Below are 27,359 nucleotides of genomic sequence, written 5' to 3' on the forward strand. Positions count from 1 at the left end.
GTTACTTGTACTGACGGGTGACTTTGAGAGCACCGATCATGCAACTGGGAAACAGCAGCACCTGTCACTGTGTGCTTTGGACAAAGCCCGGCGTCGGGGAAGGTTCATAACAGCCAGCAAAATGAAAACCAGAAAAATACTGGCCGGGAGGTCGTTTACGTTTGCCACTGTGAAGGCAAATCACCCCCGAGGTTGTTCCGGTGGGAACCCTGCACCTCAATTGTGTCGCAGCCACCAAATCCCGGGGCTCCCATCTCTGGCAATGCACTCATGTTAAAAGAAAAATGAGAGACTTATATTTATAGAGCACCTCGCACTACCTCAGGGACATCCCAAAGCGCTTTACAGCCAATGAAGTACTTTTTTTTTGAAGTGTGGTCACTGTTGTAATGTAGGAAACCTGGCAGCCAATTTGCGCACAGCAAGATCCCACAAACAGCAATGTGATAATGAGCAGGTAATCTGTTTTTTTAGTGATATTGGTTGAGGGATAAATATTAGCCAGGATATTAAGAGCCATTAATCTTAACTTCTGACCTAACATTGTGATATTTATTGTAAAATCAGAGAAACTGGAATCCACTTGTTGCTATGGTAATATGGTTCACTGGCATCACAATCAGCCAAGACAAGCAGTTAGTTTATGTTAGCAGATTCCGTTTGGGAGAGCAGCTCTCAGAGGTGACCCAATTTTAAAAAAATATTTGCATAAATTTGCAAGTTTGCCCCAGGAATACTGTGAATTAAGAAACTCTCTTTGGCTCCCCGGGTTGCTGTCGTATAATACCAATTGTTTGAAATGTTCATAGCAGAGCTAGATTGCTCCAATGTTAAAAAGAGGCGTGGATTTACAAAACTGATAGAATCTCCCAGTACCGAAAAGACAGAATGTGTCCTTAAAAATAAATCCACTCCTTTTATGCATTGAGTATTTGCAAATTGTATCCATCATTTACTATTTACTAATTGTAGCCATCATTTACTATTTACCTGCAAATAGTAAATGATGGCTACTAGTCAAATACCAGGAGTTTATGGTATTTGATGGAGGTGTTTGAGCAGACGGTAATGAACGCTATTGATAACTCACTGCAGTCCCCTTTGTTCATGTAATTAAAATTCATCTCCACGCATCAGTGCCTCCTTAGCTCTACATCATCTGTGGAGATGTAGAGCGAAGGAGGCACTGATGTGCACTACATCATCTGCACATTTGTGAAAGGGAGTTTGACTATTTTATTATGTCCTGCTCCATCTATAAATCACCAGTGGCTGATTTGTTGTAGTGATACTGTAACGGCGCTCACAGGAAATCGTTAATATCGGAAATCCATACAGGACCTGCATGCATCGATCAAACTTTGTAACGCTTGAGTGAACCCATTGTGTCGCACTCTGTATAACAATTCCTCAGTGTGCTCCCATTGATCCGCAGCAAGCCGAGAGGCAGTGACAATTCACCTCATTTTTCATCTAGGTTGGGAGATGCTTGTTTTCATTAAGAAAGTACCTCTTCAGCACTAATTCACCTCGCAGGCAAAATTATTTTTAAAATGTTGGGTGGAGGGGAGGGGGGTTCTTCAGTGTAGTGAGTTGATCACGTGTAAAGTAATAGATTTTAACAGGTAAAATAGGATTCATTGTTAAAAGGTTCGTTATTAGAGCTCTCCTGGTGGCGGGTCTGTTAGTAAATGACCTGTCATTGTGGAACTGAGCCTTGCAGACCAGGAGCGCCTTCAGTCTGTGCTGTCTTAACTGATCTCACTCGTGTCGCCAGTTTGTGGAGGGGGGGGGGGGGGGGGTTAGCGATGGACTCAGTACCCCTGGGATTGGGGACGGAGGGAGGGGGGGGGAAGAGATCGGCTCCTGACCGCTAACCATTGACATCTGCTGGATAGCACGTTGGCTTAAGGCGGGATCGGACTTGCCCGTGGGCGAAGAGCTCATTGACTGTCTGGGTACAGGCAAGAAGAATGGATAGTTGGTCTATGGAGCTGGCACGAGTCAGTAGGCAAAGCAAGTATTGCCCCAGTACAAGCGCGAATTTGTGCGGCCCAGAAGGTACTGTTTTCTTTGATATCATAATGTTGAAAAAGCCAATCCCAGGCGAGCATAGTCCATGGGTGTCCACTCACATTTTATCACGTTGTGAGGCCCCAATCGAAGGGGGGTGGTCATGTCGAGGGAGCCCCTCCTCTGACGAGGCGAGGGCAAAATCAGAAGCCATTTCACCTTTGCTCCCCACTCTCTCACACTGCAGCATTCGGAGTAAATAGTTGGGGGGATGGATTCTTAGCTTGGAAAATGGTACATTACACAGGCTGGGCAGTCTAAAGACAGGAAGAATGAATAAATGAAAAGCAAGCTACTGTGGATGCTGGAAACCTGAAATAAAAACAGAAAATGCTGGAAACACTCAGCAAGTCAGGCGGCATCTGTGGAGAAAGAAACAGAGTTAACGTTTCAGGTCGATGACCTTTCGTCAGAACTGGAAGATGTTAAAGAGTTAACAGTTTTTAAGTAAGTACAGAACCAGGGAAAGGGGGGAGGGAGTAAAGAAATAAAGGGAATAAATTAATAAATGAATATATTAAAATGGTGCAAAAAATATATAGCAAAACAACAGCATTAGCAGAGATAAAAAGAAAACCAGCGATAGGGTAACATTTTGGCCATAATGGATTGTACTCAAAACATTCACAGATTTATAATCTTTTAGATATCTGGTGGGAGAGTCCAGAACAAGGGGATATAACCTTAAAATTAGAGCCTGGCCATTCAGGGGTGATATCAGGAAACATTTTTTCACTCAAAGGGTAGTGGTAATCAGGAACTCTCTCCCTCAAAAAGCTGTTGAGGCTGGGGGTCAATTGAAAATTTCAAAACTGAGACTGATAGATTTTTTTGTTAGGCAAGGGCATTAAGGGATATGGTACCAAGGTGGGTAGATGGAGTTAAGATACAGATCAGCCATGATCTAATTGAATGGCAGAACATAGAAATTAGGAGCAGGAGTAGGCCATTCGGCCCTTCAAGCCTGCTCCGCCATTCAATATGATCATGGCTAATCCTCTATCTCAATACCATATTTCCGCTCTCTCCCCATGCCCCTTGATGCCTTTTGTGTCTAGAAATCTATCTAGCTCCTTCTTAAATATATTCAGTGAAATATATAGGCTCGAGGGGCTGAATGGCCTCCTCCTGTTCTTATGTTCCCATGTTCCTACTGACTGGTGAGGGAGGGGACCTTCATCAGAGCCCAGTGCTGGTGGAGCGAGGAGGGACTGCACCCTGCCTGTGGACCTGTTCTTTTTGGAGCTAGTGGGCCTGCTGTACTTCACATCTTTCATCTGAATTTCAAACCTGTTTAAATTTCAAATCTCATCGCTGGACTTTCCGTGTTTTTATCTCTCCCATTTTATTGCATTTTCCTTCGGCCTCCTACTGTCTCCGTGAGTCACGCATCCTTTGTTTCTTTTATCTCTTATTTATTTAATGCGTCTGTCTACTACTTGACTGAGGTGATCTGTTACATCATTTCACTACCTTTGTGTTTGTTTTTTTTAATGTTTTTATTCCCTCCGCTCCCCCCTTTTTCTGATCCTTTTAATAAGTTTCTTAGTTTTGGGTCCTGATGAAGGGTATAAACCCAAAATATCGACTACCTGTTCTCCCTACAGATGCTGACTGACCTGCTGTCTGCTTCTGCTTTTTTTACTGTTCTTATCTGTTAGATACTGATTGCCTTATCCCCATTTCCTGTTGAAATTAGTGGCCCCCCTAAGTATACTGAACTTTTTCCGCACTTTACTTTCCCCCTCAATTAGTTTTCTTTCATGTCACGTTGAAGATAAGGCATGCTGTTCCTGTAGCTTTAAATGTTTGCACTGATCTTTTCTTGATGGTGTCTGATACTTTGCAAAGAAGCAACCGTTTCAGAATTCAGCTGCATATCACGTGTACTCGCACCATTATAAAAGTACTATACAGTATTGCTATTAAAAACCATGAATATGGATGTGGCAGTACAGTGTGAGCCAGTTGTGTAAAACCAGTTGTGAACTGGTTATATCCTACACTGTTTTACCATAACTTTATTTCCCAGTCTGATGATGGACTCTGATGAGTTCTGATGAAAGGTTAACATTGACCTGAAACGTTAACTCTGACTCTCTCCACAGTTGCAGCCTGACCTGGCGAGTGTTTCCGCATTTTCTGTTTTTATTTCAGATTTCCAGCATCCGCAGTATTTTGCTTTTGTTTTGCTGATGGACTAGCTAGAGCAATCTGTCAATTTCAGTTCAATTTCATCAATGTGAAATTAACATCCTGTAGTTTCTTTGTGCTCAGATTAGGACTATCAGCCAAGAGGCGATTTCAACAAGAGAGGACACAGAACGGGGCGTTTTACTACGTTAAAGGTGCTATATAAATGCAAGTTGTTGTTGTTTCATCAACTCGTGCAGAAGAGCAGTAATGGTGCTCACTGAAGGATTCAGGGCTTTGATGATTAATAAAGGATCCACAGCTTGTGATGGCTGAAACACAAATGGTGGTCTAATTGGCACCAGCTTAACGAGAAGGAGAAAGCAGTAGTTGACTGTCTGCCAAAAAACTGAGACACAGCTTAGATAACAAGCATGAGACAGGTGAAGGTGTCATTACAATATCCACTCCAAAGGACTGCCTCATATTAGTTACACCGAGAATCACACCCCAGACAGGCTCATTTAAACATTTTAACACTAGTCCAATGTTTGAAAGCAACACTTTTCTATTAGACCAATGCCAGTATATTTCACAGAAGTGTAAGTGTGGTGTAAATGTAAGTGTAAGTCCAATTAATCAGTGAATATTCTATAATTATTCTCTCCCCCTGGCTGTTTTCTTCCCCCCCCCCCCTTTTGATGATACTTGAGTAGGGTTCTGTGAGTGCTGGCAGCACTTGAGTGCCTCACCCACTTAATCATTATTCATGTGTAAGCCCAGATCGTATATGTCCGCAAGTTATTTAACCATGAAAGGCATCACAGCCCTATCCTCAGCTGAAAGATGCAGGCACTTTCCTGTGCCAGCTGCTTACAGAGTACTTCTAAAGAAAAGGTGTGTGTGTGTGTGTGTGTAATGCATAGTAACCTCATGTCTGATTCCTATTATACTGGTGGGGGAAGGGGGTTCTGAACTTCAGATCAGTGACTTTTCCCAGCCACTGCACCAGCCCGCTCATAGTTTTGCAGCCCTAATTTCAAATCCTGACGAAAAGTCTTCGGCCTGAAACATTAACTCTGTTTCGTTCTCCACAAATGCTGCCTCACTTGCTGAGCTTTTCCAGCATTTTCTGATTTTATTTCAAATCCTATGCTCACTTTGGGGGTGAAATTTATCTGTGCAATATTTGTAATGCATTGGTTAGGGCTTCCTGTTCGCTGATTTTCAATGACCATCACCTCATTGCTGTTTGGGGGATCTTGCTATATAACTACAGTTTGCCTATATAACTACAGTTACTACACTTCTAAGTGACTCAGTGTATGTGAAGTGCTTTGAAACATTTATGAGATGTGATAAGGCACTGTATAAACACAAGTCTTTCTTTCCTTAACAAAGTCAGTAGTCAGTTTATTTTAAACAGCTTAATGACTGTTGAAATAGCAAACAGAGGAACTTCACATGAACGCATTAACCAATGCAATATAAATATCACAGCAGAATTTCAGCCTCCAAGGTCTTTTACTGACTGTCTAATATTTTTGATCATACACTTAGGTGGGTTTTGCACATTATTTGGTTGGTCGTACACAATATATAATATGCGTTCTTTACATTGGAAATTACATTCTGCGGTACTATTGTTCAAACCCTTAGCCAGTCGCAATAAATTTTGCTGCCTGCTATTTTAACCCATTGGGTTAACTCCTCTGTGAAAACAGCAAAGAAATTGGTTATGAACACATAAAGCATTTGTAAAATAACACTGCTTAGTGTAATTCCCAGACTATTGCATATATTCTTATCCACATATATCTGGGATGTCTCTCAGTCAATTATAAAGCAGCAATGAATTGAAGGGCTTACATGACATTACAAACCATGAGAGCGCAGTTTGATAGATACCTACCCAGTTTTATTTACAGCATTTTGAGGATAGTGCATTTTTAGGTGCTTTTAACCTGTGTTGATGTGGAGAAGCAGGATGTCACTGGCTATTTCCAACAGCAAGCGTCTGGGGGTCATTATACCCTAAACCACCTGGCGGGAAACTGACGCAATCGGGTGCAACGCCGGTTTTACACCCTGCCCCATTATACTCTACATTGAAGTCAGTGGTTAGTTTGTAATTATCCTCCTCTTTGTAATCCACTATCACCATTATGTGACAATCGTTTAATACATTGAACATATTTTTAAAATTGTATACAGGGAGGGTCATGGTTGAAATTTTTGCAAAGAGTACTTTTCACTGTGCAAAAACATCAAAGCCTTTTGAAACTAATAAATATGGAAGACTATATTTGCAATTTTTATTCCTTTCACCTAAAGAAGCGGTATTCTACCCCTGCCTCTGCAATCTTTAATACAGACATATTGGATTCTAGCCTTGATTTGGATCTAATACAAACAGATTCTGACTTCTCCCTTATAACATTGTAAAAATTAATCTCATGCTGGATTTTACTTGATAGTGTTTTTATAAGGAAACGCAGAATTCTTTGGTAATTAAGTATACCAAATAAAAATGCCAGCAATAACATTACAGATAATAATACGTGTGTGTGAAAGTCATGTTATATTACTCCCATAATTCATCTGTCAGTTTTACATCATGAGAGACAGTAAAAATTATAATTGTGAATATAAAATAGCAGTAGGTGAAGGCAATTCCAAAACCATGATTTAAAACCCGGATTCTAATGATATTCATAAACCACTCGAGCCTCATAATTTTTTAGTTGGGATGTTGCATAAACTCTATTAGATTCCAGCCTAGTAACCATTCCATCATCCATTATTCTATATATAAACCATCTATACCCTTTGATTGGACAGCAACCTTGTGAATCCTCCCAAGTGTGCTTTATTCCGATTATGCACATACACCATCTGTCTTGTATCAGATTAGATAACAGCCTTGCAATCACCCCTTGTTTACCTTCAGCTTTCTAAACCTTTCCGCTTATGATATTAAGGGTTCCATTGACAGAGAGTGGCCCATTTAATACCCATTTTCAAAAAGGGAGACAGAGCTAATCTGGGTAATTTCAGGGCACATAGTTCAACACCTGCGTTAGGGAAAATTTTGGAATCTTTAATTAAAGATGAAATGACGAAACAGATGAAGAGAAAATAATTAGAAGCAGCCAACACGGATTTCAGAAAGGAAGACCATGCTTGATAAACCTGATAAGCGTTCCCTGATGAGGTAACTGATGGTGGATGGGAAAATGCAGCGGCTGTGGTGTGCATAGACTGTCAGGAAGTCTTTGACAAGGTACCACACGGGAGACAATTGTGGAAGATTAAGGGCTATAGAATTAGGGGCAGGGTAGCAAAGTGGATTAAAAACGGGTTAGAACGAAGGAAACAGAGAGTAGGAGTAAAGGGCAATTTCCCAGAATGGTTTTAATTAGGCAGTGGCGTTCCAGACGGTTCTATTCTGGGATCACTTCTGTTCACTGCGTATACCAATAATTAGGATATAGGGCTAGAAGGAGTGGTGTCCAAATTTGCAAACGATTCTAAAATAAGCATAGTAAATAATTCTAAGGACCAAAGTGGCTGACAAAAAAGTGGCAGATGAAATTCAATGTCAGTAGATGTGAGATGGTACATTTTGCTAAAAAAATAGTAATAATTATACTTTGAATGGGGGAAGAGCAGTGTGATTTGGGGTTCAGGTTCACAAAACATTAAAAGCAGCACCTCAAATGGTTAAGGCCATAAAAAAGTTAACGGAATATTGGGTTATATAGCAAGAGGTATAGGATTTTAAAAATTGAGATGTAATGGTGAATCTATATAAAACCTTGGTAAAACCACAGTTGGAGTAGTGTGTGCAATTTTGGGCTCCACACCATAGGAAGGATGTTGAAGCAATAGAGAGGGAACAAGCGGATTTACTATAATGCTGGCTGGTATGAGGAAATACAAATATGAAGAAAGACTTGAAAAATTGGGTCTGTTTTCGAAGAGAGATTAAATAGATTTAGGTCAGAGAGCAGGAGAAATATTTTTTTACACAGAGGGATTCGAGGCTGTCTCTAATCACTAATTCACTAACAGAATTAGTGTCAACATTTAAGAATAAGTTAGATAAGTGGTTGAAGGAAAGGGAATTAAGGTGATAAGGGAACAGAGCAGGCACATGGGATTCGGACTACTGCCCACAAACACCAACACGCACTTGTTGGCCTGAACGGTCTGATTCCGTATTGTAACTTTCATGTAATTCTATGTAATATTCCTTTCTCAACTCTGGTATCTCTTCCCTCCTTTCAAAAGCAAAAACAGTCACAAAATGATGTGTGTGTAATCCCCCATTTCCCTGTCCACAGACCTGATCTCTCTCCTGACAGTAATAAACAGTCCAATGTCCCTCCGTACCCTTCTATTGTTCCTGATATACATTCACCAGCTGATTGTCATGCCACCACGTCATGAACTTAAAGTGAAGGGTTAACTTTAATTTGATGCGCATCAAATTAACTTTTTGGCATATGCGTGCTGGGTTGTTGGCCCGCCCTCACATGCGTCATCATCATTTCAAACTGTTCATATCGATCAGACAATTGATTTCAAAAACAAACCAATCAGGCAAGGCAGGGAGAGAGGGGCCCACAGAAAAAGATTACAGAGGCATATCAAAAGGGTGATCAGAGCAGCAAAAAGAGAACTGAAATGAGTCTAGTTGCAGGTGTGGGTTTGGTTGTGATGACCCCCACGGTTGAATAGCTTGCTGTCATTCACTGTGAAGAATCACATTTGAAGAATGACACTATGACAAGGTTAGAGAGAGCAGTCGGCACCCATAAAAAGTACACCAACTGGAAAGGAAAGGGGCAGAATTGCAGGTGAGGAAAAATATGAGTTAGTTCAAATATCGAAATGCAGCAAATGTGTCTTAACGCCAGCCTCCAAAAAAACCACCTCTTCCATCAGTGTGACATTTCTATTACACTTCCATTTTCAATTGCTCACTATCCCAGTGGCCTATCTGAGGAAGATCACATTAACTTCGAGAACTGCTATGTGGTGCCTGCTCAAGGCTGGAATGAGACTGCCCACGCACAGATCACAACTGTCACAGAGAGACAATAATAGACATGTGGGGCAGGAGGGCGAAGGAGACAGCGCACAAGAACATTTCTTTACTGTGTTTTTAATTTTCACTCACTGATATGTCATCAACTAATTGGCTAATCAACTAATTGGAATATTATTTATAAAGATTAAAAAAAGAAAAGCACACAGAGTCAATGCTGAAAATCCAGAACGAAAAATGAAAATAACTGGAAATAGGAACAAGTCACGCAGCATCGGAAAGAGGTTAAGGACTGGGATGGGATCCTATATTAGAAATGAGCTCTGCTAAAAGGTCCCATCCTAAATGTTAATCTTTATTCCTTCATTTGTTATTTGTAAGTATTAATAGTAAAGACATTTCTGGCGAGTATCACTTTTGCTGCTATCCATGGTCTGAAGCTAGAATGGTGCATGAGGTATGTTCCAGGTATTAAATGATTCCGTGAGACCTCCTGTCACTCTCAGTATAGTTAATTCGATGAAATCGGATAAAGGACTGCGCTCGTCGACAGGCGCTTGTCTCCCTTTGCCCTAAGGTGCCCCACACGCTCCTCTGGCTTTTATTGTCCCTTGGTCTGATCCTCAGATTATTTTCTTTAAATTCTATTTTATTAGATTCAAGTGTGGTGCAGAGCCATGTTTCCAGAAATAATAAGCAGAGCGCCGCAAGAAGCGCATGGAAGGATTTTGCAAAAAAAATGCATTCTCGGAAATCTCTAATAATTTTTCTTGTCACAGAAAACTAAAAATTATGTACATTACAAGTCCCAGGTTCTAACATACAGCGCAGACTTTATACATAAATCACAGTGTGCTGGGAACTGAGTGCACACATAGTTGCAGTGCAGGACAGTAATCTGTTGCTTATTTTGATATAAGATCAATTTGCTAAACAAATTAACATAAATAAAGAAATCCTGAATAATACTTTCATGTGATCCTGTGTGTATGTGAAAGAGACACATTTGGATTAGGTACCACAAAACGACACTTTTGTGAACAAAAATATCATTTGTGCTTCCAGAGGAAGAAAGCTCCAATTCTCCCTTCACGGATGGATCCGCCTGGACGCTTTCCACAATTGTCTCTCACTGATATTAAATGACTTGAGCACGATTCATGTCGTTATTATTATTAGTTTTTTTCCTCCCTCTCTCTCTCTCTTACCTTACGCAGGAAAGCCATTCGTGGCCGGTATTGCTGACCCTGATTGAAGCTCTTGATTGTCATCTTGCCTTGTCTGAAGAGGCTCGGGTTTGAGAATGAATTGTATCGAAGTGCTGCTTGGCGGCGTGGGGTTGCGCGCGCAGACTCGCCCCCGCCGGCCGCGCGCCGCTCCCGGCTGCCAAGGCAACGGCGGCTCGAGCTCCGGGGCGATGGCAGCCCCGCACATGCGCAGACTTACGACCCAAGCTCACTGGAGCTTCCCAGTTCTGAGCGAGGGTCAGCGACCTGACACGGTTAACTCTGCATTTTCATTCTCCACGCAGGCTGCCCGGCTTGCTGAGTATTTCCAGCATTTTCCGTTTTTATTTCAGGTTTTCCAGCACCCGCGGTATTTTGCTTTTCGCTTAGTGGAGAACTGTGACAAGGCAGGGGAGGTAAATGGGCACCATTCACCCAGCACTCCAGTCAATGGCAGTCGGGCTGTAAGACAGGCAGTCCTGCATTGAAGCTATTCCAATACTCTCCTGGCTGGCCTCCCACCTTGCACCCTCCGGAAACTTGACCTCATCCTCAAAAAAAAACTCTGCTGTCGGTATCCTAACTCGCACCAAGTCACTGTTCACCCATCACCCCTGTGCTCGATGACCGACGTTGGCTCCCTGTCGTGCAACGCCTCGATTTTAAAATTCTCATCCTTGTTTTCAAATCCCTCCATGGCCTGGCCCCTCCCTATCTCTGTAACCACCTGCATCCCTACAACCCTCCGAGATCTCTGCGCTCCTCCAATTCTGGCCTCTTGCGCATCACCAATTTTCATCATTCCATCATTGGCGGCCGTGCCTTCAACTGCCTAGACCCTAAGCTCTGGAATTCCCTCCCTAAACCTCTCCGCCTCTCTCTCCTCCTTTAAGTCGCTCCTTAAAACCTACCTCTTTGACCAAGCCTTTGGTCACCTGTCCTAATATCTCCTTATGTGGCTCGGTGTCAGATTTTATTTGATAACGTTCCTGGGGGCATTTTACTACATTAAAGGCGCTATATAAATGCAAGTTGTTGAAGCTCTTTATATTCCTCAGTTCAGACATTGCACAGCGTCAGCACTCCCGAGCGCTTGAGATCCATTTGCGCGGCAACCGAAAGTACCCACACTATGTCAGTAATCACAGTGAATTAATAATTGTAGGTCTCAGACTATCCATCAATTCTTTTGAATACTTACAATTGTCAAAATTTGTGACTTATCTGTTCTGATGAAGGCAGGAGGAAAGTGTGGAGATAGGGTGGGGTGAAGCCATGGAGAGATTTACAGATCAGGACAAAGATTTAAACTTGAGATGTTGGGGGATGGGAAGCCAATGTAGGTCAGCAAAGACTGGAGTGATGGGTGAGAAGGGCTTTTTGTGGGTCAGGTTTGGAGTTTACAGAGGGTGGAAGATGGGAGGCGAACAAGGAGAGCGTTGGATTAGTCAAGTCGAAGTGATGGAAGCATGTATAAGGGCTCCAGCGGCAGAAGAGCTGAGGTCGGAGTGAAGGCGAGTGTTGTTGGAAGTAAATGGTTTTTGTGATGGTGAAAATATGGTTTCTGAAACTTAGCTTAAGGTTGTTCAGGTTTAGCCTGGGAAAGTGGCGAGGGAGAGGGATGGAATCAGTGGTGAGAGCTCCAATCAGTGGCAGGACCCAAGGATGGTGACTATGGTCTTCCCAATGTTGAGCTGGAGGAAGTCAAGGCTCATCCAAGACTGTCAGGGAAATAGTTTGATAGCATAGAAGCTACAGGTCATCGGTATATATTGTTAAAGCTGACCTCATGTCAGAGGATGATGACTCCGAGGGGCAACATGTTGATGAGGAAGAGCAGGGGCAAAGGATAGATCCTTGGGGCCTCTGGAAGTGGTGGTGCCAGAGTGGCAAGAGAAGGCGTTGCCGGAGATGCGTTAGCCATGTTTGGATAGGTAGAAGTGAAACCAAGCAAGGACAGTCCCATGGAGTTGGACAATGGCAGATGTGTATTAAATGAGGATATTGTAGTTTACTGTGGAGACATACACTGTGGAGATGCCAAGGAGGACAAGGAAGGATGTAGCACCATGGCCAGAGTCACAAAGAATGTAATCGTGGCTTTGGTGAGGGCCAATGTCGGTGCTGTGAGATGGGCAAAAACTGGACTGGAGGGATTCAAACAGAGAGTTACAAGAGGTGGATCTCATGGATCAGATGAGGTTGGAAAGGGCAGAGGGGAAGATGAGAGAGAAGCTAAAGGAAGATGGGATTTCAGGACCAGACTATAGGTATTGGGGAGGGACTGGGGCTTACGGCAAGTGGGAGAGGAGGACACAGTGAAGATAGCTGCGCAGTTGGTCTCATTCTTACACTTAGTGCTTGAGGTGAGGGTGGAGAAAGGGGCTTAAGGAGGTGGTTGGTCAGAGAAAAAAAGAGCTTAGGGTTATTCTTGTCCTCCAAGGTGATCCTGGAAAAATGATCAGTTTTGGCTAAGGACAGTGATGCATAATAGAACTGGTCAAGCCAGAACTGGCGATGGATGGTTAGGATAGCTGTGACCCAGGTATGACCAAGTTTACACCCCTCAAAGTTGAGGGAGCTATATCAATGAGTGCCATAGGGGTGGGAGAGAGTGATAGCTTTGTTGGGAAGAAGGGTTAAGCAACTGAAGGGTCAGAGGCAAAGGACTTGGGAATTAAGAGTGAAGCTGTAAGGGTCCTGAGGGAGAAAGGAATAGAAGGTTATGCTGATAGGGTTAGATGAAGTAGGGTGGAAGGAGGCTCATGTGGATCATGAACACTAGCACAGACCAGTTGGGCCAAATGGCCTGTTTCTGTGCTGTACATTCTATGTAATTCTACTCGTCTGGCACATTCTCTTTTCTTGAGCACCTCACCTTCTTCCGTCCTTGACACCTTACATTTAAAACCCTCATCACTTCCTTTACCCCACCATTGGCGGCTGTGCCTTCAGCTACCTAGGCCCTAAGCACTGGAACCCCTTCCCTAAACATCTTCGCCTCTCCACCCCTCTCTCCTCCTTTAAGACCTAGCTCTTTGACCAAGACCTGTCCTAATGTCTCATTCTTTGGCTCAGTGTCAATTTATGTGTGGTTACACTCTGATGAAGCATCTTGGGATGTTTTACTACATTAAAGGTGCTATGAAATGTAAGTTGTTGTTCAGTTAGCCAACCTCAGCTGAGGCAGCAATTAGAGGTGTTGCAGTTGACCTCAATGCTGCTGGGCTATGGAGGGAAAAATGAGCCAGGTCTCCTGCCCCTGATTTTTATCCAGTGAGACCTGCTGGGAATTGCAGAGTTTCCTATCCCAGTGTACTGAGGTATTGGGTCACCTGGGCACAGTGAATACAGGAAAATCAGTTGGCTCCTCCCTGCCCGATTTTCCTGTATTCGCACCGCCCGGGTGATCTGCTAGCCCTATGCACAGGAAGAGGAAAATCTGCCCCCAAGTGAGGATAGAATTGGGTTCAGCTGTGATTCCCCACACAGTGGAATAGCCTGCTGACACTCACTGTAGAGACTTGCAAATAAAGGATGATCACTTGGGCAAAGGATTGGAGAAACACAGGAAAAATGCACAATTAGAGAACGTTCTGGTGAGCTGCCACATCTGTAAGAACTGTACGTATCCCAACATGAGTTCTTGCTTTTAGGAGAGGAAGGGAGAAAACCGGAAAAGAGCAAGCGTCAGAAAAATTATCTATTTGTTCTCAGCTTTGAGAAAAATGGCAGAGGTATAAAGACAAAACCCACGAGGCACTGGGGTCAACCTGGTGGTAATTGTTCAAACACCAGCACATAAACTGTTCAATTTATAAATTAATTATAGTACTTATCGCCAACTACAGGGTTCCCATATTCATAGGAGTTCCTGTGTTTTACAGGGGGAAAAAAACAACTGTAAACATAGACATGAAAGAAATCTGTCAATTGACAGAGAAGATAAAGTGTGGAAAATAAAAGGTGTGTCCTTGTGTTCTATGAATAATCCCATAATAAGTTGTAATGATTTTAACACTGAGATTTTGTACAATCCGTGAAGGATAATAGGCAGGATATGTTCACCCTCCATGGGAATGTAACCAGGAAATATCAATTTTTAGCAGATGAGACCCAAGCAGAAATGGTTCCAGAGGAGTTAGTGACGTACACCAGGCGCAACTAATGAATTTCATAATGGCAAAATGTCAAATTCAATGTCATTGTCCCTATGGGGTTCTAACAGTCATTCTACACAACGGGCAAAATCCAAGATAACGACTCAAATAATACGAAACAGGAAAATAGTTCTTCTACAGAAAAATCTGGAATGTATGCAATTGCGTCTTTGAAACAATAAGCTTCAGATTATTCATTAGCAAATCCTTTAAAGTTATATGAATGTGCCTGCATCGCTGTAACACTATTGTTTTATTCCATGAAATGCTTTCTAAACCGTTCTAGATTTCCATCACCTACCCACAGTCTAAATCACCAATATTAACACCGCTCCCCATTAGTCTCTCCCTGGATGCCAATTCGGATTTGCAATTTCCCAGCTTTAGAAAAAAACTCACAGTGGAACTTGACCCTTGAGAGATTTGAACCAACAAATCCTGATTAAAAGTTCAACGTAGTATTTATTGCGCCACCGAGCTAACTGTATTGAGTATCCATAAAACAGTAACTGAGTGCAGCAGAAACCAGCTCACAGCACTAATTTTTTCTTTTGTCAGTTCTGGGTCTGTTCTGGGGGGGGGGGGGGTGCTGGGTCAGTTCTGTTCCTCAGTTCATTACGAGTCTCTGGGATTTTTTTTTTGTGTGTTTTAGGCCCCTCTTTTATAAGGGGGGTTTAGGGTGTGTTTATGTGCAGAAAAACCAAAAAACCCAAAATAAGTATCAAATAAAAATTTTATTATGTCGGTCCAGGATGCACTCCAGCCCCTGCGGTGCCCACCGGTCGCGGAAAGCCTCAAGCGTATTGGCAGACACTGCGTGCTCCCTCTCTAGGGCCTCCCGGGCGCGGAGAATTCCGCGGAAGAGAGGCAGACAGTCGGAGCGACCGCCCCCATGGGCCACATCTAACCTGGACCTGTGGCTAGCCACCTTGGACAGGCTCAGGAGCAGGGCCACAAGGACGTCCACCGTCCTGCCCACCCTCCCCCCCATCACCGAGCGGCCAAAGATCAGGAGCATGGGACTGAAGTGCAGCCAGAATTTGAGGAGCAGCCCCCTTAAATAGTCAAACAGGGGCTGCAGTGTCCCACACCATGAACAAATGAAACACAGACTCGTCCAGGCCGCAGAAATTGTAGGCAGCCTGGGAGTCCGTGAAATGGCGTAACCGCCTATTAGTCGCGACTGCTCCGTGCAACACTCTCCACCCCAGATCCCCAATGGCACACGGGAGGATCCCCGAGTAGAGAGCCCTCCACTGGGGACCCCCGCCTCCGCCGGACGGCAGGATGGTACGCCCGCACGGCACTAATTGTTGCAACTGGTTTGCTCGATTTTCTCATCAACCGAACTGTGATAATTGTAGTGACTGAAGAAGCGGACACCAATGGTGGTGCCGAGAGTGCAGGAGAGAAAGAGAATGCCATTGCTAGAGAAGCGAAGGATGTGTGCTCAGAAGCAAGACAGGAGGATATCACTAAGATTGGGCATTGCTAGGCTATGCAGGAATTTGAAAGTGAGGATGAGATGTTTCAAAATCAACCCACTGGGGTATGGGAGGCCAATGGTATTTGAAGAAGGGGATGATGGGAGTGTGAATGGGTAGTAGGTCTGTGGAATTTGCTGCCCCAGGAAGCTGTGGAAGCTACATCATTAAATAAATTTAAAACAGAAATAGACAGTTTCCTAGAAGTAAAGGGAATTAGGGGTTACGGGGAACGGGCAGGAAATTGGACATGAAGCTGAGTTCGGATCATTCAAGGCCCTGTGGGTGGGGGAGCGGGCCCAGGGGCTGAGTGGCCGGATCCTGCTCCTACTTCTTGTGTTCTTTAGAGTTGAGGTTAGGACCAGATCAGCCATGATCTTATTAAATGGCGGAGCAGGCTCGAGGGGCCGATTGGCCTACTCCTGCTTCTATTTCTTATGTTTTTATGTTCTTATGAATCTTCGTGTGAATAAGCTGAAGCTTGTGGTGGTGTGTGTGTGTGGTGGGGGGGGGCTTGAGAGGAGCATTATTGAAGTGAGGTCGTAAGTGAAGTCTCAGGTCTTGTGAGCCGGAGGGTAAGAGGTAGAAGCAGAGGTGGGCATTGTTACGAAAGCGGAAGAAAGCAGTACTCTTGCAATTGGAGTAGATGTTTAGCAAGTTCAACTTGGGGTTGAGCAGTAGGCCAATGGCTTCACACTTCCTGATTTAACTTGAGGTAGTAGCCAAGGTGGTATTTGGGAGTCAAGGTCAGAGGCTACAGGTGGGAGCCAAAAAGGATGGCTTCAATTCTGATAACATTAATCTGGAAACTGTGGCTCATCCGGGCCGTTGGACAGTCTAGCAATGGCCTTTGGATTGGCAAGAGTATTTTCAGCATTTATATCGGAAGCTGATCCCATGCTTCCCGATGATGTCAACATCCAGGCTTGGGCTCACAAGTGGCAAGTAACATTCGCGCCAGATAAGTGCCAGGCAATGACCATCTCCAACAAGAGAGAGTCTAACCACCTCCCCTTGACATTCAACGGCATTACCATCGCCGAATCTCCCACCATCTACATCCTGGGGGTCACCATTGACCAGAAACTTAACTGGACCAGCCATATAAATACTGTGGCTACGAGAGCAGGTCAGAGGCTGGGTATTCTGTGGCGAGTGACTCACCTCCTGACTCCTCAAAGCCTTTCCACCATCTACAAGGCACAAGTCAGGAGTGTGATGGAATACTCTCCACTTGCTTGGACGAGTGCAGCTCCAACAACACTCAAGAAGCTCGACACCATCCAAGATAAAGCAGCCCGCTTGATTGGCACCCCATCCACCACCCTAAACATTCACTCCCTTCACCACCGGCGCACTATGGCTGCAGTGTGTACCATCCACAGGATGCACTGCAGCAACTCGCCAAGGCTTCTTCGACAGCACCTCCCAAACCCGCGACCTCTACCACCTAGAAGGACAAGAGCAGCAGGCACATGGGAACAACACCACCTGCACGTTCCCCTCCAAGTCACACACCATCCCGACTTGGAAATATATCGCCGTTCCTTCATCGTCGCTGGGTCAAAATCCTGGAACTCCCTACCTAACAGCACTGTGGGAGAACCGTCACCACATGGACTGCAGCGGTTCAAGAAGGCGGCTCACCACCACCTTCTCGAGGGCAATTAGGGATGGGCAAAAAATGCTGGCCTCGCCAGCGACGCCCACATCCCATGAACGAATAAAAAAAAATGATAACGTGTAGATGGAGAGGAGGGGAACCAACGATATGTAGTGCCAGAATTATGACAGTTATGAGTAGAAATGGCAGAAGAGAGATCTTGGAGGCGAATCGAATGTCAATAAGAAGCTACGGAGGATGTCACTTGCGAGTTTGGTCAACGCGGTCTCAGCCCCGTGAGTGGGCTGGAAGCCATGGGGGGGGGGGGGGCTCAGTGTAAGCAAGTAGCCCGAGAGAGGGATGGAGTCAAGGCGTGGGGGGGAGCTTGCCAACGCAACGCTGAGTTGAGCCGCCTCAGCGGGAAAGCCCTGGATACCTTTCAAGTCACACCGTTCCATTAGGTAACAAAGTTACAAACTGAAGCGCGCCAACCAGCTATGTATGAATGGCCGGGTCCACGGGGGGGGGGTTTCATCATCTCTCGTCGCTCATTGGTCTCATCCAAGCAAGCGTCGGCTGTGACGGCGCTGAGTGTGACGTCGCGGGACGTCTGGCCATTGGCGCAGGCGCAGTGGCGGAAGCGGGTTGTGCCACCGCCCCCTTGCAGCCGCCGCCACCGCTGCTCGCCCTCTCCTTAAAGCCGCCATTACCGTGTTTACAGCGTGCGCGCCGCGGGCAAAGTGAACAACCGCAGGATACAAACGGTCACCTTTTTGTTTTTGAAAAAAAAAAGTTTGAATAATTAACAGTTTTTATTTTGCCTCCTTTTTTTTCTAAAGAAAAGAAAAACAAGACCCCCCCCCCCCCCTCTCTCTGTCGTGATTTCGCGCGCGGCAAAATCTCTTGGAGGAAAAGTTTTTTTTTCTTTTTGATTAGAGAACAAACAGCAGCAAAAACAACAAAAAAAGAAGAAAATGGGCGACAAACTCGACATGTCCTTGGACGACATCATCAAACTCAACCGGCAGAAAAGCCCGGCCGGCCGCGGAGGAAGAGGCGGCGGAGGCCGGGGCGGAGGCGGCGGAATGGGCCGTGGACCAGGCCGTGGTGGTGGTGGCGGCCAAGCCGGTCGAGGACCTGCAGGAGGCCGCGGCGGTGGTGGAGGTGGGGGCCTAGGTGTAGGCCTCATGCGCAACAGACAGAGTGCAATTCGAGGAAGAAACCGACCGGCTCCGTACAGCAGGGTAGGACGCGACCGCGGTATAAAAATGATAATGTGTTGCATTTAAAGAAAGAGAGAGAGAGAGAAAAAAAAATCTTTAGGTTTGGTTTTGAAGTGATTTTTTTTTAAAAAGAAAAGAAACGGTTGAAATTTGGAACCGTGACGGAGCGGCGCCATATTGGCGGAGCCGTTATAGATTCAAATTTTTAAGATGTAGTTTGTTAGCCCGTTAATAAAAAAAAACCCGGGCCCGCTGGCCTCGAGTTTTAACACCGGAGAAACGAGAGAGAAGAATTAAAAACACCGGGCTCAACCTCGGAGGAACTATTGGACGGAGTCTCTTGGATTGGACGAAGGAGAACCGGGCAGGATCAAAATGGCTTCGATTCATATATACATAAGCCATATTTTTGGCACAAAAAAAAATTATACAACCAGCTGAATTCACGGGAAGGACGCCCTGCATTTTTCAGGAGGTAAAATGGCGGCGGCCCGGCAATGCACAAAGATGTCGAGAGGCGCCATCGCCTGCGTGGGATCAGCTACTCGGCAACACAAACAATGGTCACCTTCTTTAATAAAGGATTGAACATATTGTCGCCTTTTGCAAGGAAGTTTAAAGACTGTGCTTTCGTAAAACACCAATGGTTCAACTTTTATTTCTCAACACCGCATTTTTTTGAAAAAAACTGCACTTAACCAGAACTGTCGCAAACACTGCAATTACCTTTTCATGGACTTGAATGACCGTTCGCTAAAATATATCATCTCGTGTCTCGGCTAGCTGTCTAACAAGTCGTGGACTTTCGAAGGACTTCCTGTCAAAGGAGCTTAACAGGCAAATATAAAATGCTCCTTGGGACTGTTTCTTTAAATTTGCAAAAAAAAACACACTACGAAGATTAATTTGTGGAGAAATGGAATGTTTCCTGCTTGGGGGAAGAGGTGGAGACGTGCAGCTGTCCCCGGTGGAGGAGAAACTACCAGCAGCTGAGGAGAATTTCACACCAAAGTATCTGGCTAGTGGCTAATAAAAGGAATCCAGGCTTTAGTTCGAGATGTGCTGTGGAAACAGTGGTAGGATAATAAATAAGTGAATTCATTTTTCACCAAGTAAACAGTTGCATCAGATTCTCTATACTTAATTTTCATTTGATTATCATTATGTATGTAGGAGCACTTTACATGTTACTAATTTAGTGAACCCAGTGAGCGGAAACATTTTAATTAGCCACCAAATGCATTCACTACATACATGCGTCATCGTGTTAAATAGTTATTCATCTCAGGTAAGCTCAGTATCCTTATTTTGTAATGAAACTTCCCTTGACTCTCAACATTGCTGAAGCAAATGATAATTCAAGCTTGCCTACATGTACTTTTCATTTAAATATTGGGGGGAGGTGGACATGTGAATTAACTGATGTTTGGGGTAACAAGATGTAGGAAGTCAGCGAGGTGTATCTCTTTTTATTTTCTTATAGCCAAAACAACTCCCAGACAAGTGGCAGCATGATCTTTTTGACAGTGGCTTTGGAGCTAGCGGTGGTGTTGAAACTGGTGGGAAACTCTTGGTGTCGAACTTAGACTTTGGTGTGTCTGATGCGGATATTCAGGTAAGTGAAGCGCAGGAGAGGTGTTCATTTTTTTTTCTTTTGTCTCGTGCTGATATTGTTGTAGATTGGAAAAGTTATTGGGTGTTTCTCGTTCTGGTGGGATTGGACTTTGCCTGATACCACCACTTATTAGCCTGTGCAAAATAGAACAATGTAGAGAAGTTAAGTGAACTCATGCCCATTTAAGATCCTGAGAATTGGTGTGGACTGACTAATTTACACCAATCATAATTTGAATTAATTCTAACATGACTCCGCCCAATTTACACGCACAGTTTGGTCATCCCTTACATTATCAGAATAATCTCTCTTTCGGGGTGATGTCTTCAAAAAAAATTGTAATTGAAGTGGTTTAAATGTTGCCCGTTGTTTACCGTTACCGATGACAAAGTGTAAGCGTGTGAACCTTTCACCTCCAGGATGCTGGAGACAGTCTCTGGACTGATTCTGTCAAATTCTCTGAATTAAGTCCTCTGATTCCATGTCTCCCATGGGGGAGGGGGGGGGGGGAAGACCTAATTACCTGTGATTAAATTTGCATATTTGCAATTCCCCAGGGACAGGTTGTGCCACAGTGAGTCCTTGCTTTAGATGCACTAAAAGCTATTCAGTATTTAGCAGTGGAACCAAATGTCCAAAGTAGAAAAGAATTCCATGAAGTGCTAGAATTCGCACCTGGAGCATAAAGGCTCACTACCAAAAAGTAAACAATTTTACAACACCAAGTTATAGTCCAACAATTTTTATTTGAAATCTACAAGCTTTCGGAGGCTTCCTCCTTCCTCAGGTAAATGTTCAGGAGCTCCTCGAAGCCTACGCATTTATATGGCACGGAAGGAGGCCATTCGGCCCATCAAGTCCGTGCCGGCTCTCCAAGATTAATCCAGCTATTCCCACTCCCCCACCCTTTCCCCAGTTGGATTGAGATTTGTTATAGCCCTGTGAAAACGGTCCATTGGCCCACTTGGTCTCTTTCCAGAAATCAACCGTGAGTTTTCCCATACCCCATTTCTAGATATACCTGAACAGTCGGAGGGCTCCAGTTTAATGTCTGAGCTAAGGGATGGCACCTCTGACAATACTGCTCTTCTTGTTGCACTGGAGTGTCATTCTAGGTTATGTGCTTAGGTTCTAGTTCATGGTTGAAGCTTGCATGCTTCTTGGGCCCAAGTGAATGCTGCCACCCATCATGTCGTGCATCCAATGTCTGCATGCATCATGGACAGCTAACATTACCCAATATCAAAGATCCTCTTACCCTGCATTACTCCCCTTTTTATGGTGTGCTTCAGGTGGAGCATTTTAAAAACTTCTAGAAAGGTACTTTGTATTAATGGGAATTTTGTATGGATAGGAATTGTATGTAGAAAGCTAATTATTGCCGGTCAACACTTCGCTGTCCCTTTCCCCATTGAGCAAATCCACTCCCAGGTTTCTGGTATTGTTGCCATGAATGAGTTGCCAATGGAAAGCAACTGACAAGTTCAGTACCACACTTGGCATTTGAAAATTTTTGTTGGAGTTGCAGTATCTGTGTGCAGTTCAAAAAGTACTGGACTGGTTCAGAAACAATGATTGCTTCATGGGCTACCTGTAAACCATGGCATCTGTTTGTCTTTTAAAAGTTAAGCAACTACATATTGCCCCTGACCAATTGTATTTGCCATGTCATTGTCTCCACACAGGATGTGTTGGGTCTGCTAACTTGTAGCACTTGAACTTTATACTGTTTCTGATTTTCAGGAGCTCTTTGCTGAATTTGGAACACTGAAGAAAGCAGCTGTACATTATGATAGATCGGGTCGCAGTTTGGGGACAGCGGATGTACATTTTGAGCGAAAGGCAGATGCTCTGAAGGCTATGAAGCAGTATAATGGAGTTCCCTTAGATGGTAATTTTAGTCTTGCATTGGCAGAATGTTTGAGAATTGAATAAAATTTGAAGTTACAGCACCTTTTAAAAGCTGAATCAAGTTTAAGATCGTTAGTTTAACAGCTAGCAGATCATGACTTCGCTTCTTGGATCTGTCACTTTTCAGTTCATCCATCAATGCTCACTGTACAATGCGAAAGCTGTTTTGAATGTGGGAAATTGCTTCATTATGGTAATTATCCTATGCTTAAAAAAAAAGTAAAGCATTGACCAGTCTCTTTCCTCACCCTCCCCTCTCCCCCCCCCCCCCCCCCCCAACATACTTTTTGTGCCTCCTGAGTCCCACTGACTGATTTGGGGCTGATGGCATCTAAAATGTTGAAAACCTGCTCCAATCAAGTTGCAAAAGTCTGAATACCAGCTCAATTCTTGCTTCAAGTTTCCTTATTTTAATTCCCATATCTTTGGAGCCCGCAGTTGAGTCTCAACGCTGAGTCTTCTCCCCAATTGGAGGCAACACAATGGCTGCTTGGCTCTGATTGAAAAATGAGTGGAGCTGGAGTTGAACATTTTTTTCTATTGAAATGGTTGTTAGTGCCACTATGTTGCTATCTTTGATCTTTTTTTTTGTCAAGCCAGGAGGAGTTGCTGTAGATCAACTGTTTGTTAATGGCCCAGGGAGCTTTAGCACATGTGGGTGGAAATTTCTCTCTGGCCCAGTAGAGGGTAATGTAGCCTAGAGCACCCTTCAATGCAGTAAGATTGGTTTAGCTTTTAAATTTGGAAGTAACATCTAACATGGTGTATATATTGACTGGCCATTTAGTGGGTTGTCAGTTCTAAAAATATAGTTTATGAATGTATGGAGAAGATCTATAGGGCCAGTACCTACAGCTGATAGTTGTGTAGAATTTAAGATCCTAAAATCTTTCCAAGTGTATAAAAGGAAGCTTTGAAGACTGGCTTTGTTGCATACCACATGAAATGTAGCAGACTGTTTAAGGTCTGCTTTAGTGGCTTTAAAAGGACTTCAATTTCTCCGATTGTGGAGGTGTGTAAAGCAAAGTGGATTTTGCTCAGTCCCCCGTGACCAGAAACGTAGTTGTTTGTAATGTTGCCATTAATATTACCTGAAACATATGGCAGCACTATGATGGGCGATAGACATGATTTAGAATAAAAACATGCCTACAATTGTAGGCAGTCTGTATTTGAGTTAATCTGTAAATGACGTGAAGTGCTTTTGTCCATTGTAGATGTAGTTTACTAATATCTTTTTTTCTTGTGTGGGAAAAGGGCGACCAATGAACATTCAACTGGTTACCTCACAAATTGATGCCCAAAGACGACCGATTGTCGGGTGAGTTTTTTTTCTCTATAGCCAAGATTTATTTTTGTAGCACTTTGACAAAGTTTGACACTTACATGAACTAAAAAGATTTCTGTGGGGAAAGCGCACTGTGGATTTATCACTGGCTGCCAGTGCTTTGGGGTGATCTTCACTAGGGCTATTTTATGACATTTTTCCTTTTATAATTTTAGTGGAAACCGAGGAATAAACAGAACCCGCGGTAGTGCATTCGGGGGTGGAAATAGACGATCAAGAGGCGGCAATAGGGGCGGAAGAGGTGGTCGGGGTGGAAGGAATTCGAGGCAGCAGCTTTCGGCAGAAGAGCTGGATGCCCAGTTGGATGCTTATAATGCTAGGGTAAGTCTGCTGGTGGTATAGGGTTTATCTTCAATGTTTGTTTAAAGCTTTTTACACCTATAATGCAAGCTGTTATGAAATCGTGCGGCATGACTTGTATCTCAAATGGTTCACAATTGGGATTTAAATCTGTCCCAAGTGTCCTTACACAAGTTTATGCTGTATATTTTATCTGCTACAGAAAAAGTGACTTAATGATGATCAGTTGAAGGTTTTTTTGGTGAGCCAAAGTGGCTCCCAAAGTTCGATTTTTGGGAGAGAGTTCTTCAGCCAGAGTCATCAAAAATGGATGTAAGGGGACTGTTAGGTTATTTGAGGTAGCGTGATGGGCCAAAAAAGAGGGAGTTGGAATGGGGAGGGTTATTTTTTCCCTTGGGATGAAGGTTTCACAAGCAGGTGTGGATAGCGAGGGAGCCAAGGAAAAAGTTGGAAAGGACCTAATCGGTGATAAACCTTAGTGGTAAGGCCACATATAATGGCATAATTGAAGAGGTGGGTATGAGTGGGAGAACTTTGTACGAGGCAAGCACCGTGGAGCTCTGGATGGCGGTAGCCGATGAGAGCTGTAATCAGTGATAGAGGGTAAGGTGCTTCAAATGTGAAGAGGAAGGGTTGAAGTGAGCCTTGCAGTTGAGCTATGTCACAATGGTTTGGGTGGGGAACATGCCGCCAGGTGAACCAGCCTAGTTGAAGGGCAAAAGATCTGGGTTTTAGTTACATCCAGGATGTTGGTAGAATCATCCTGGATTAGATCATGGGTGAGGAGGGGTTTTGTTTCCAAGGGACAGCCATTTTGTAGTATAACTGCTCGTAGGATCAATTGAAGGGACAGGTAAATTAATGAATAGGGAGAAGGTTAGAGAAACTTGCCTCTGGGGAGCAGGCTATGCAGTGGGCTATGGCTGTCGCAACTTGATGATAAAATAGGTTCTGAGAAAAGTCTAGAGTATTGAGGGCAAATTATTGACTTTTTTTATTCGTTCACGGGATGTGGGCGTCGCTGGCAAGGCCGGCATTTATTGCCCATCCCTAATTGCCCTTGAGAAGGTGGTGGTGAGCCGCCTTCTTGAACCGCTGCAGTCCGTGTGGTGACGGTTCTCCCACAGTGCTGTTAGGAAATTGGCTGAGCGACAGGAGACGGGGATAATAGGCAGGTACTCAAATTGGCAGGATGTGACTAGCGTCCCACGGATCTGTGTTGGGGCCTCAACTATTCCCTGTCATTTAAGTCGTTAATAAATAGCATAGCGAGCCACATGTCCAAGTTTGCCGATGACACAAAGATAGGCAGCAGTCGAAGCATAAAATTAGAAAGAGATTAATAGATTAAGTGGGGAAAAACTGGCAAATGGATTTCAGTGTAGGCGAGTGAAGTCATCCACTTTGGACCTAAAAAGGATAGGTGACAGTACTTTCTAGATGGTGAAGCTGGAAACAATGGAGGTTCAAAGAGACTTAGGGGTCCATGTACATAAATCATTAAAATGTCATGGACAGGTTTTAAGAGATTATGCATACTAGCGTTGTATTCCCTGAAATTTACAAGATTAAGGGGTGATTTGATTGCAGTTTTCAAGATATTAAAGGGAACGGATAGTTTCTCTCTAACTACTCTATTTCCACTGGTTGGGGAGTCGAGGACTAGGGGACATCGCCTAAAAATTAGAGCCAGGACTTTCAGGAGTGAAGTTAGGAAACACTTCTATATGCAAAGGATGGTAGAAGTTTGGAACACCTGCAAATGACAGCTGATGCTAGGTCAATTAATTTTAATCTGAGTGATCGATTTTTGTTAGCCCCATAATCCCTTAATACCTTTTTGGTTAAAGTGGTTATATGGTCATGATCTCAATGGTGCAAAAGGCCTGAGGGGCTAAATGGCCTGCTTCTGTTCCTATTGGCAGATGGAGTAGCTTTGGGTGGATGAATGAGAGGGGTGAGAACGAGTGACTGGAATTCTGAGGTGGGGCATGGAAATGGCAGGGTAGACAAGGAAACGGGCCGGGAAGCTCTAATCTGGCGTAGCAGCCACGGATGCAAGTACACAGGAGATAAACTTTAAAAGTTCTATATAATACTTAAGGAAGGCTATAAATAAAGGAAAATCTATTTGTAAGGAAGGCACGGTCTGATGGAGAAGTCGGGTGCACATGGCAACCAGAGCTGAAGCTTGTTGGGAAGAGCTGGTCTGCTTAGGGTCCAGAGGTGATCTGGTTGTAGCACTGATCTGATTTGTGGTAAAAGAGCCAGGGATGCTGTCACGTGACAAGTGGCCTGTAAATTGGTCTCATTGGATATCATTGACCTTATATTCTGGAAGAAATGGTGTCTGATTTACTGCCAGGTATTGGTGCTATATGAATCTAAAGTGGATCTAGCAAAGTCAGCATAAAAGATGGGGTTTACATTTGTAGATTTTTTTAAATCTTGATGTGTGAAGCACTGATGCTTTGATGCTGATTGATATACTGACATTTAACATTGGTGTGTTTCTTCTCTTGTAGATGGATACAAGTTAAGTGACCTTGAAATTGACTCATCAGCAGTTGACTTTTTTTTCCTTGTGGGAGGGACACGAACAATGTAGTCTAGTAACTCCGTGAAATAGGTTTTTAAAATCTATGTAACTTTTTAAGTCACAGTCCTGTTTTGTACTGAATGTTTTCATTTTGGGATACGTTTTACTAGTTGCATGTCTTCATGGGAGGATGGACTTGCCACGCCAGACCATGAAATAAATGCACACTGTTAACTGAAGTTATCTGGCTTTCTTGTCTCATTGTGCAACTTACTTGGAGAACCATATAACTTGTGGCTGCTGTAACAACACAACGTAAGGCACAACTATTTATGACTTGCTGAGTGGTTTTGTTCAGTTAACACCAAATAAACTAACATGGAGTGTGGTCATGTTGAAAAGTTGGTTGAGGCGAATCTTGAATTATAATTGGTCAAGAATATTAACATTTAAGTGTGAAGGCAACTGTTGCATATTGTTTCCACTTCAGTACTTTGTTCACAATTGTTATTTCAAAAAACTCCCAAATTTTCTACACTCCGTGAATGTTGCAGTTTGCAAAATTTCATGTAACGTGTGTTAGCATTTTTGTTGCAAGATATGCTAGCTCAAATGAATAATTGCAAAATAAGCAGAGGTAATACTCCTAGGAGTTTCTGTATTAAAATTGGTCAATACCTACCATTTTTAC

The 27,359-nt window shown here is 43.7% G+C and overlaps 2 protein-coding genes across 2 annotated transcripts in view; one reads left to right on the forward strand and one right to left on the reverse strand.

Moving 5' to 3' along the window:
* The window catches only part of rgs9b (regulator of G protein signaling 9b), an 85,652-nt gene extending 75,112 nt beyond the window's left edge, over window positions 1-10,540 (reverse strand). Inside the window, exon 1 of the mRNA XM_068004482.1 lies at window positions 10,468-10,540. Within this exon, the coding sequence (XP_067860583.1) occupies window positions 10,468-10,530 (63 nt within the window). The 5' untranslated portion in view covers window positions 10,531-10,540. The remainder of the gene's footprint in view (window positions 1-10,467) is intronic.
* Window positions 10,541-18,373: 7,833 nt separating this feature from the next.
* On the forward strand, window positions 18,374-26,907 carry alyref (Aly/REF export factor). The gene is made up of 6 exons (XM_068003932.1): window positions 18,374-18,976; window positions 20,439-20,570; window positions 22,314-22,461; window positions 23,739-23,802; window positions 23,985-24,150; window positions 26,655-26,907. Exons 1-6 carry the CDS (start codon window positions 18,707-18,709, stop codon window positions 26,667-26,669), a joined length of 795 nt encoding a protein of 264 aa, XP_067860033.1. The 5' UTR covers window positions 18,374-18,706; the 3' UTR covers window positions 26,670-26,907.
* The last annotated feature ends 452 nt before the right edge of the window (window positions 26,908-27,359 follow it).

The sequence above is a fragment of the Heptranchias perlo genome, chromosome 23 (genome assembly GCF_035084215.1).
Source record: "Heptranchias perlo isolate sHepPer1 chromosome 23, sHepPer1.hap1, whole genome shotgun sequence".
Taxonomy (NCBI): Eukaryota; Metazoa; Chordata; class Chondrichthyes; order Hexanchiformes; family Hexanchidae; genus Heptranchias; species Heptranchias perlo.